Source organism: Thamnophis sirtalis, unplaced genomic scaffold, assembly GCF_051295495.1.
Source record: "Thamnophis sirtalis isolate CommonGarterSnake01/CBP01778 unplaced genomic scaffold, rThaSir2_p1.2 scaffold_5, whole genome shotgun sequence".
Taxonomy (NCBI): domain Eukaryota; kingdom Metazoa; phylum Chordata; class Lepidosauria; order Squamata; family Natricidae; genus Thamnophis; species Thamnophis sirtalis.
This window is the reverse complement of record NW_028261385.1, coordinates 3,341,742-3,352,968: the sequence shown is the minus strand read 5'-3', so window position 1 is coordinate 3,352,968 and position 11,227 is coordinate 3,341,742. Positions and strand designations below refer to the sequence as shown.

The 11,227-nt window shown below is 44.3% G+C and overlaps 1 protein-coding gene across 1 annotated transcript in view; it reads right to left on the bottom strand.

The window, feature by feature from the left end:
• Positions 1-1,696: 1,696 nt before the first annotated feature.
• The window catches only part of LOC148045263 (maestro heat-like repeat family member 5), a 28,660-nt gene continuing 19,129 nt past the window's right edge, over positions 1,697-11,227 (bottom strand). Inside the window, exons 19-25 of the mRNA XM_087717063.1 lie at positions 10,564-10,707; positions 8,022-8,198; positions 6,958-7,104; positions 6,323-6,448; positions 5,057-5,159; positions 2,121-2,186; positions 1,697-2,001 (exon numbers count right to left, since the gene is read on the bottom strand). Of these exons, the coding sequence (XP_087573189.1) occupies positions 1,835-2,001; positions 2,121-2,186; positions 5,057-5,159; positions 6,323-6,448; positions 6,958-7,104; positions 8,022-8,198; positions 10,564-10,707 (930 nt within the window). The 3' untranslated portion in view covers positions 1,697-1,834. The remainder of the gene's footprint in view (positions 2,002-2,120; positions 2,187-5,056; positions 5,160-6,322; positions 6,449-6,957; positions 7,105-8,021; positions 8,199-10,563; positions 10,708-11,227) is intronic.

Here is an 11,227-nt window from a genome sequence, read left to right as displayed (position 1 = left end):
GACTAGCACCTTGAAGCGCGTCCGGAGACCAATAGGAAGCCAGTGCAGCTCGCAGAGGATAGGTGTAATATGGGTATATCTAGATATACCCCATATCGCTTGCGCGGCTGCGTTCTGGACCAACTGTAGTCTTTGAACACTCTTCAGGGGCAGCTCCATGTAGAGTGCGTTACAGTAATCCAGTCTTGAGGTGACGAGGGCATGAGTGACTATTCAAAGTGCCTCCCGGTCCAGGTAGAGCCGCAACTGGTGCACCAGGCGAACCTGGGCGAAAGCCCCCCTGGTCATAGCCATAGATGGTGCTCTAATGTCAGCTGTGGGTCCAGGAGGACACCCAAATTGCGGGCCCTCTCTGAGGGGTGTATGATTTCACCCCCCCAGGCTAAGAGATGGAATGTCTGGACTAACTTTGGGAGGCAGCATCAATAGCCACTCGGTCTTGTCTGAATTGAGTGCAAGCTTGTTCGCTCCCATCCAGACCCTGACAGGCTCCAGGCACTGGGACATCACTTCTACCGCTTCACTGAGTTGGCACGGGGCGGACAGATACAATTGAGTATCGGCGGCATATTGATGATATTTAATCCCGTGCCGCCGGATGATCTCACCCAGAGGCTTCATGTAGATGTTAAATAGGAGGGGGAACAGGACTGAACCCTGCGGTACCCCATAAAGTTGACAAACGTTGTATCCTTTCCAAAGGTGGTCACAGCCCATGGGAAGAGGCCATGTGGGATCCAGAGGTTTTCCTGGAGGCTTTGATTCAATGCTCCATCTATGTGGATAATAAGAAGAATCTTTTTGGAGGCTGTTAGATCTGCCCCCAGGGGAGTGTTCAGCTCTCGGCATCTGCCCTACTCTATGAGCTCCAATTTCTGCTGGAAGACAACCAAGCGTGGAGATGTCCCAGACATCATTGGTGGTTGATGGTGGCCACCACCCTTCTCCATTGGCACCTGTAGCTCTGGAACCTTCTCGTGGCTTCCTCTCTCTGAAATAAAATTGTCCTGGCTTTCTCTGTTTCCAAAATCTCCCTGCCAGGTCCCGTTTCCACGATGTTCCTTCGTGATCCTTCACAATGTAAGAATTAGCTACATGCTCTCAAAAGCATCTCGAAAGCTACATTCCGTGTTAAGGTTGTGGTTAAATAGAAACCAATCGACATTTTCCAAACTCATTGGTAGCCTCACATTGCAATGAAGAAGGACATGCATTCAATTTCGCAGTTATTAAGATTGTTGGCCGAACAGGTACAAAAACAGCCAGGGAAATGTTTGAAGCCCAGGAAACGGGCCCCTCGTCAGTCAACAGCCAATCAGGTACCTATGAGTTACTAATCTCCCTGCCAAGTCCTGTTTCCATGACGTTCCTTCATGATCTTTCACTACATAGGAATTATCTTCACGCTTCCTCCCTTTCCCAAAAGATCAGCTGAAAGGGAGATGCCCAGAGGGTCCTTGGTTGCCCCCTCCCCTCTTTGGAAGAGCTTTATAGCTCCTGCTGCCTTAAGAAAGTTCCAAACACCCTTAAAAATCCATCTCCTCCTGGGCACCCATTTTTTTGGAACTATTACCATCTGGCAGACGGTACAGGACAATAAAAAGAAGGACAAGTAGACTGAAAAAGAGCTTCCATCCCAGAGCAGTGACTATCCTGAATTCTACTGTAGAGGGCAACAGAAACGCAATATCAGGAGTTTTCAATTTCATTGTATAGAATGTACAGTTCTATACAATTGTATAGTTTTATTTTTAATGTATAATATATGCTGAAGAAGGCACAACTTTGTTGTATGGGGTGCCAAGACAATAAAGTAAAGGATTAAACTATTTAACTATGGTAGTTTGGTCACTGAGATGCTCCGGATGACTTTGGAGAGGAGCTGGCTGCTAATGAGATCCGGGTTGATCCGATGGCCGCACTGCCGGAAGATTACTTCCATGGACTCAGCTGCAGCCTGAGCCACGGAGGCTTCACGATCCTCTTGCAGATCCCGGAGACCTGGAAGGAATCCAGAAAAGAAATGATTCTTGGGATCCACCTTGAGAACCAACTCTGATCAGCGACAGAGCTTCTGGAGAGAAAGTCTCCGCTTCAAGCGAGGGAACTTTGAAACTCACCCAGGAAAACTTCTTCGATTTGTTTGGAAGTCACCACATCCCGTGTCATGTATTCTGCGCAGCAGCCTAGACACATGCAAAGAAAAGGTTGGTAGAGTTGGCAGAAACAGCTAAATCGACTGATTCAAGAAAGAAAATGCAGAATTCTTTTGCTTATACTTGGAAGAGTCGCTTTGGGACTTTACAGGATAGGGTCTGTCTAGAGATCGGATGGAAAGAAGGACGAAGGCTGACAGTCATCCAATATTTCATTCCATCAAACAACCACAGGATCATAATTTGGCCCTTGGGGAGAGGAGAGGGGCTGAAGTCGCTATGAGACGACGTGCGATCTCAATGCTCTGAGATCACAGTCGACACTTTTATCACTGGGTGGTCCCAACGGACCTAAACCATCCCGAAGAGATGGTGAATAGGAAGATTATGTCTTGTTGATCTCGGGGATATCGCAAAATCTCCAAAGGAAGCAAGAAAAGATCTTCAAGCCAGTGATAAAAAATCCAGTCAAAAGGCTGACAAAGTCGGGGCGGCTCCAAAATGATGTGGAAAAAGAAAGTGTTTACAGCTGGTGAGGAATTTTTATTGTTCTAAAAAAAAGGGACTGCCCGTAAAACTTAAAAACCAATTTAAATCAAATAATAGAAGAACTTAGTGGCGAATTTGAATTTTGGAATGGTTTTGGACAGTAGTTATCTTACTTATTAAATGTTATTTACATGGATTGAATCTAAGCAAACCTTTTTCAAATGGATGGATTAAGTTTTCTTCTTCTAACCTTTCTTTGTGACTTTCTGTAAGCTACAGATTAATTTTTTCCTCTTTTATCGTTGTGGGTATTTCTTTTTAAAGTCATTTAAAGATTGGATTCTTTGTTTAATTTGATATACAAAAGAGATACAAAAAAAATCCCCATCTCGGAGCCTGATCGGAGTTTTTGTGTATTCAAAGACGGAACGTTCTTTTTTCTCTCTCACGGATTGCTTTGACTTCGGCATTTCAAGGTTTACTGCTTGGTTGTTTGGTTACGATCGGATAAGAGCCCACAGTTGTCACTTTGAAGTTTGTTTTAGTTCACAGAGAGCTGAGAGCAGCATTCTTTGCGAAAAACAGCGGTCGTTGTGAATGTATGTTTTAATCTTGTTGACCTTCTAAGCAAAAGCAACTGTGTATGAATATGGCAGACAACATAGGGGCTCTGAACTTGCAGGGAATATTTTCAGAACTGCAAAAATTATTAAATACAGAGGAAAAGAATTGAGAGAAAATTGGAATACTTGGAGCATTTAACAATAAAATATGATGAAAAAATTGAGGATGGATTTCAAATGCAAAATGAGGCGATTGAAACTCAAAAAACCGAAATGGAAGATGAATATAAAGAGATTAAACTTGTTGATATTTATGGCAATTGGTTTATTTCTGAAAAAAGAAAGAATGGAATATTGAAAAAGGAATTAAATAGAGGGGAAATTTATTTCAAAGGGCAAGATATAGAAGAAGAAGAAATAATTAAAGAATTTATGGACTATGAAATCCTATCTGCAAAATATTTGATAACACTGCTGACAATCAAAGACAAGCTGAACAAGGAAACAGAAAGAGGGCATCAAGAGTACATGAGAGATCTTACAAGCAAGGAGTTGCTAAGAGGAGCCCATACATATTTGATTAAGAGGATGTTTGGAGGACTGGTTCCACAAATGGCAGAAGATATTAGATTGTTTTGGTACTGGAAAGATACAGGTTGATAGATGGAAGAGTATAATTTAAAACTAGCTAAACCTAGTTAAATTTAGTGACAATAGGTACAGTTAAATAAAAAAATGATAATGATAGTAATGTATACAATGTGTAGTGTTATGATAAGCAATAATTGGATAGGAATATTGAATGATACCCGTGAAGGGGAGGCTAGAAATCCTTTTGGACTATATATAAAGATTAATAATAATAATAATAACAATAAAAAAGATCTAAAATTAGACACAGTTAAGTTTTGATTATTAGGGGGGAAATGTTATGATATAGGAAATAGTCAAATAAAGAAAGGATAATGCTAATAATTTGTGTGTGTGTGTCTGTGTGTCTGTGTGTCTGTGTGTCTGTGTGTCTGTGTGTCTGTGTGTCTGTGTGTCTGTGTGTGTGTGTGTGTGTGTGTGTGTGTATGTATGTATGTATGTATGTATGTATGTATGTATGTATGTATGTGTATAATATAAGGAAACTGGATGTAAATTGTAAACAGGGATTTGGAAAGGAGGGTTAGAAAATTTTGTTATTAAATATTATGGATATTTAGCTAGAATAGGATATGAGGATTTAGTGTTAATGGAGGATTTTATAAGTAAGTAAATGAAATGCCAGTATGTGGTTACCTATTAAATGTTGGTATATCTTATGATGGAGGACTTTTAAACAATAATAGTCAAATAAAAGTGGAGGTATGATAAAAGTATCATTACCATTATGGTAATATGTATAAACATCTGAGTTAAGATACTAGAGTTAATGTGAATTATACCTGATGACGGTGGAAGAGATGCCCAAAAGCCTTTTGTAATCAACTGATACACTTTCTACCGAATGTAAAGAAGGAGGATTTGTATGTTTGTTTGGAAAATAAAAAATATATATAGTTTAAAAAAATTCGGACGCATGGCAAACTTACTCCTATTTATGATGGTTGCAGAGTCTTGGGGGGGTGTGTGTGTCACCTGATCACTTTTTGCAACCGTTGGGCGAGCAAACTTCAGAAGGAAGCCAGATTTACTTAACAACCACATGCTTCACTTAACAACCGCAGTTATGCCCTTAAGAAAGGGGGCTGTGTGTGTGGTTGTGTGTGTGTGTAATAATGGTCAGCATGCCTGGCCTTAGGCCGCCCGCCTCCCCTGGTTTTTTCCTCCCCTCCTTCCAGAGTTTGCATTTGGGGTTACCTATTAAGACGGCAGCTGCCTCTCGGGAGAAAGAATTCCGGCTCTTCAGGAATTCCAGCATCTGCTCCAACATTACCGGCAGGTTTTCCTTGCATCGACGGATCTGGGGAATACAAGGCCACAAACAAGGCAATGAACTCTTCAGCTTCCTCTTTTTTTCTTTCTAAGGTTTCTAGTCCTCATGTCCTCAGTAACAATATCTTACATATTGGATTGTATCCTACTCTACTAAACTATATTATTATTATACTATATTTTATTATACTAAACAATATTATTATGCTACCCTGGATGTGACTGGACTGGACTATTATACAATGCAATACAATATAATATTATTACATTATATAGTGTAGCAATAGCAGTTAGACTTGTATACCGCTTCATAGGGCTTTCAGCCCTCTCTAAGCGGTTTACAGAGTCAGCATATTGCCCCCAACAACAATCCGGGTCCTCATTTTACCCACCTCGGAAGGATGGAAGGCTGAGTCAACCCTGAGCCGGTGAGATTTGAACAGCTGAACTGCAGAACTGCAGTCAGCTGAAGTAGCCAGCAGTGCTGCATTAACCACTGCGCCACCTCGGCTCCATAATATGTAGCATTATATTGCATTATATACACACATACACATTTATGTTATTAAAGACAGTTTTATCCAAGTTAAAACCATAGGGGAAAATAAAGAAAAATAGTGGATAGTGGAAAAAAGAATAGAAAAAGAAAAGGGAAAGAAAGATGATAAGGAAATGGCTTCTGATCTTATAAATACATTTATATTTTGCCCCCCTCTACATCATAATTTCCCTTTTCTACAAACAGCCATTTCTAATCCTCAAACCCACAAATCAGCAAGGTTTCTAGTCCTCATGGTGGCATGGAACTTCTGGTGTTCCCGAGGGAGCAACAACCCAAGAAGAATCCCTCGAGTCAGTTTAGTCTAGTGGTTAAGGCATCAGACAAACAAACCAGGAGCCTGTGAGTTCTAGTCCCACCTTTCGCATGAAAGCTCCTGGGTGACTTGGGGAGTTCTAGTCCTGCCCTTAGGCATGAAAGCTGGCTGAGTGACTTTGGTCTTGTCCCTCTCCCTCAGGGCAGCCCACCTCACAGGGTTGTTGGGAAGGAAATCGGAGGAGAGGGAGGGGGAGGAGAAGCATTAGGGACGTCCACCATCTTGAATGATTTATCAAAAGGAGAAAGGCAGGAGAAAAAGAAAATATATTATACTCTAATCCGGAAGAAAAGGAACCAGCTAGGCTCCTACTTACCACCTCCGAGCAGATGCTGGAATACATGCTCTGGAGACTGGTGTAAATCTCGTAGTCAAACAAATTATCTGGAACTTCCTCCCACTTCATAAAGGAGACGCAGGAGGTCAGGGTGTTCCTGGAGATCTGGGCGGAGAGAAGAAAGGAGGCGTCAGAGGAGCCGGTTCTGAGGTTGTCCATCTTCTGCAGAGAAAACCCAGCCTACTCCTTGCTCAGGGGTGGGAAAGGGGATGAGCCACTCCGGGAGGAAGCTATGGCAGGGCAAGGGGGCCCCTGAAGGCCAGATTTCCCCACAATTCAACCCTGATTCTCTTCTATTGGTACCATCAAGAAGAAAACAACCCCCTAATCTAAGAACGACCCAACAGAAAACCTACACCCACATCAAAATGATCGGGCATTAAGCAGAGATCTAACCCTCCCCTCCAACCTACTGATGCTGTCACCTAGTTGGGTCAGGAAATGCCTGCAAGGACCTCACAACTTGGGGATTATCCAGAATCTCTTTGGCTTCTCCAGAGGGTCCATATGATGCAACCACGTTGCTCTGAGTGAAGATGGGGGTACAGTGTGGTCTCACGGAGGAGGGAGCATGAAGAGAGCAGGAACTTAGTTGACCCCGCCCTTCAACTCACCTCTTGGGTCCGATTATTAGCCAACTGGATGACGAGAGGAATCAGGTTGTGCAGGATGGATTCGGTCAGATTCCCCTCTGCCTCCTTGACCCCTTTTAAGATCAGGCCAAAAAGGGTGATGGAGGTGTTGCGCAACTCGGTGTCCTCCTACGAAGGAAGAGAAACGTGTCAGTCCCTCCAATAGCATTTAGGAAGTGGGAGGTGTTGTGAAAACCTAGAAGTACAAACTGCAACACACACAACAGTCAAAATCTGAGAGCACATCTCACATTTGATCCTCCTTTGTTTCCTTAAAGAGAAAGGCAGGGAGGGATCCACTAAACCTACAATAAAAGCCTTCATAACTCCCATCCTCTTCATCTGATCTGCCTCAGTTTCCCACTCACGAGACAAAGGAAGGGGAGTCTGGCAACTGTTTCTCTAGACAAGGCCATGCCAATGGTTGGCCATGGGTGTAAAAGGCTTGCAGACCAACCTCTATGGTGTGATCGAGGGGGTTGTTTTCCCATCTTAGCAGCCTTCAGATGTGAGGACTCCAACTCCAGTATGATGGCTGGAGAGTTCTGGGAGTTGAAGTCCTCACCTCTTCAAGTTGCCAAGAGGGAGAAATACTGATGGAGACCAGAGTTTCCCAATCTGAGCAGCTTTCAGATGTGGGGACTTCAACCTCTGGAGTTCTCAGGCCGGCAGAGTTGAAATCCACACACCTTCAAGTGTCTGAGATCAAGCAACACCAATCTGGATTTTTAATAAATATGGAGAGTGATTGATGGTGGTTTGGTGAAGCTGAAGAGAGTGGCAACCTTCATTCTCTTCCACCTCATCTGGCACTTCTCCAGCTCTCTGGAAGGGCTCAATAATCATCTGCAAGCTCACACACTCTTTTAGATGAGAACAACACAGTTGTTGCTGAACTGTTTCTAAGACTTTTTGATAAGATTAGAATTCTTCAGATGGTACCCAGGCGATCTTTATGGGAGAAAAAGAGAGAAGGGAGGATGGGTGGGAGAGGAAGAGAGAGTGGGGGGGGGGTGGATTAGTTTGTTGTGATTTGGTTGACGTACTTCAGCAAAATACTTCCCCAGGACCGGAATAAGATTGACAGCTTTCCATCCATAGGTTTGAGCATTCAGATACCGGAAAAGGAACTGAAGGGTCCGCAGTGATTCCTTTGCCACAAATTTGTCTGGGTGACAAGCACAGTTGACCACAGGGACTATCACCGGCTCTAACATCTTATTCTGGAGGAAGGAGGGAAAGAAGGGAGCAATTAAACATGGTTACTGGCGTTCTCTGAGTCTACGAATGACAAACACAGAGAAGCCCACAGAACATAGAATAACAGGGTTGAAAAGGAACTTGGAGGTCATCTAGTCCAACCCCCTGCTCAAGCAGAGACCTTATACCGTTCCAAATCAATGGTTGCTCAGTCTCTTCTTGAAAACCTCCAGTGTTGGAGCACCCACAACTTCTGGAGGCCAGTCGTTCTACTGGTTAATTGTCCTTAATTGTCAGGGAATTTCTCCTTAGTTCTAGGTTGCTTCTCTCCTTCATTAGTTCCCATCCATTGCTTCTTGTTCTCCTTTCAGGGGCTTCGGAGAATCGGTTCCTCCCCATTTCTTTGTGGAAGCCCTTCGAATATTAAAAGTCTCATCTCATCCCAGCCCCACTTTTTGCTGTTAGACTAAAACTACCTAGTTCCCCAATTCTTCATCCTATGTTTTGCCTCAGCTCCACACTTCAGCTTTCACAGTTAAACCTACCCTAACATGCCCCATTTCAAGCACATAAACATGTGCACTTAGAACACACAACATGGCAGAGTAAGAGTCAGAAGGGACCTTGGAGGTCTTCTAGTCCAACCCCTGCTCGAGCAGGAGATTCCATACCATGAATGGTTTTCCAGTCTCTTTTGAGAAACCCACAAGTTCTGGAGATAAGTCCTTCCGTTGGTTGATAGCTCTCACCATTAGGAAAATGTCTCCTTAATTCCAGGCGGCTTCTCTCCTTGGTTAGTTTCCATCCATTCTCTCTCCTCTTTCTTTCTTTTGGCATTTTGGAGAACAGTTTGACCGCCTGGTCTGGACTACTGCAACGTGCTGACTGGACTACTGCAACGTGCTCTACATGGGGCAGCCCTTGAAGAGCATTTGGAGACTTCAGCTTGTCCAGAATGCAGCCACGCGAGCGATTGTGGGTGCACCTCGGTTCGCCCACGTAACACCTATCCTCCGAGAGCTGCACTGGCTGCCTATTGGTCTTCGGATACGCTTCAAGGTGCTAGTCGTCACTTATAAAGCCCTTCATGGTATTGGACCTGGGTATTTGAGAGACCGCTTGCTGCCAATCACCTCCAATAGACCGATTAGATCCCACAGATTAGGCCTCCTCCGAATTCCATCCGCCGGCCAATGCCGACTGGCGACTACCCAGAGGAGAGCCTTCTCTGTGGCTGCTCCGACCCTCTGGAACGAGCTCCCCGTGGAGATTCGAACCCTCACCACCCTCCAGGCCTTCCGCAAAGCCCTTAAAACCTGGCTGTTCCGACAGGCCTGGGGCTAAAGAGCTGTTGCCCCCCCCCGCCTCGAATGGCATGACTGCTGTGTGTTTTTTAAATTATGTATTATTATGTTCCGTCTTTTTTATTCTTGTCTGTACCCCCCTCCCCTGATTTGAATTGTGAGCCGCCCTGAGTCCCCCTTGGGGAAAAGGGCGGCATATAAATGTCAAATCAAATCAAATCAAATGTAATCAAATCAAATCAAATCAATCAATGGTCTTTGTAGGAGCCCCTCAAACATTGGAACAGGTGCCATCCTGTCTCTCCTAGTCCTTCTTTTCATTAGACTGGGCATTCCCAGTTCCTGTAAGCGTTCTTTGTATGCTCTTGGGTTGCAATTATGAGAAAACTGGATGTGATGTATAAACGGAGAAAACGTTGACACCCAGCATCCCAGGTGGACGTTCCCTGTGATCTCCAATCCTGCAAGGGAAGATCTTGGGGAAATAGCTGGAGGTGAAGAAGCTGGATGATTGTTAGGTCAGCTCAGGATCTTCCTCATCCCAGGGGTTTTGACGCAAAGCACTCCATCACTGGAGGTTCTTAAGAAGAGAGTAGACAGTCACTTATCTGAATTAGCTTAGGTTCTCCTACTTGAGCAGGAGGCTGGACTAGAAGACCGCCAAGGTCTCTACTACTAGGGAAACCAGTAGCAATGGCTCTCCAACCTCTTTTTAATAGCCTCCAGTGTTGGAGCACCCACAACCTCCAGAGGCAAGTCGTTCCACTGGTTAATTGTCCTTATTGTCAGGGAAATTCTCCTTAGTTCTAGCTTGCTTCTCTCCTTCATTGGTTTCCATCCGTTGCTTCTTGTTCTGCTTTAGATGTCCCCCAAGAGGATCTGTCTCCAAATTGATCCTTCAGGTCTTCCAGGGATGCCCCCATCCTTGTAGAAGAGAGGCCACTGTAGCTGAGGGCATCCTCTTTCTGGTGGTTGCCTTCTTCTCCTCCTTCTACCCTTCCTAGCCTTGTAGAATTCCTAGAGAGTGAGGTCACACCTGCTGCTCCCTTGGAAGTCCCTCACTTCCTGCCCCCCCATCTCTTACCTCGAAGGGGTGCTGGAGAAGATACCCCAGACCACGAATAGCAAATATTTGGATGAGGGGATATGGCTGAGCCATCCAGTCTTGGAGGACATTGAGGATGTCCTTCATGACGAAGAAGTGTCCGACCTCTTGGTGATAGAGAAGCTGGGGAAGAAGAATAGAGTGACGGAGCATTAGCAAAGCAAAGGAAGGGAACTTTCCTCAGAGCCTCTATGAAGAGATGCCACATTCAGCCATTACGGGGAGAGGAAAAGAAAAGACAGTCCTCATATAGTGACTGTGGAAAGTCACCATGGCACTGACAAAAGGGACAACTCCATTTTTCAGACTCAGGACCATTGATCACAGTCACCTGATCAAAAATTGGGTACTTGACGGTCCGTATTTATGACGGTTGCAGTGTTTAGAAGTTACGTGATCCGTTTTGTGACTGTCTAATAAGCCAAGTCATATGTCGAGGACTACAATATGCCAGAAGGTAGTGCAAATGATAGTTGTAAGAACACAAAACTGCTTATTATGCAAAGGGGAAACGGAATTTGGGGTCATTGAATCTTCCTTCCTCCCTCCCTCCCTCCAAATCCACCGATTAACAGAATAAGAGGAGACTTTGGAGGTCTTCTAATCCAACCCCTTGACCAAGCAGGAGACCATCTACTATGTC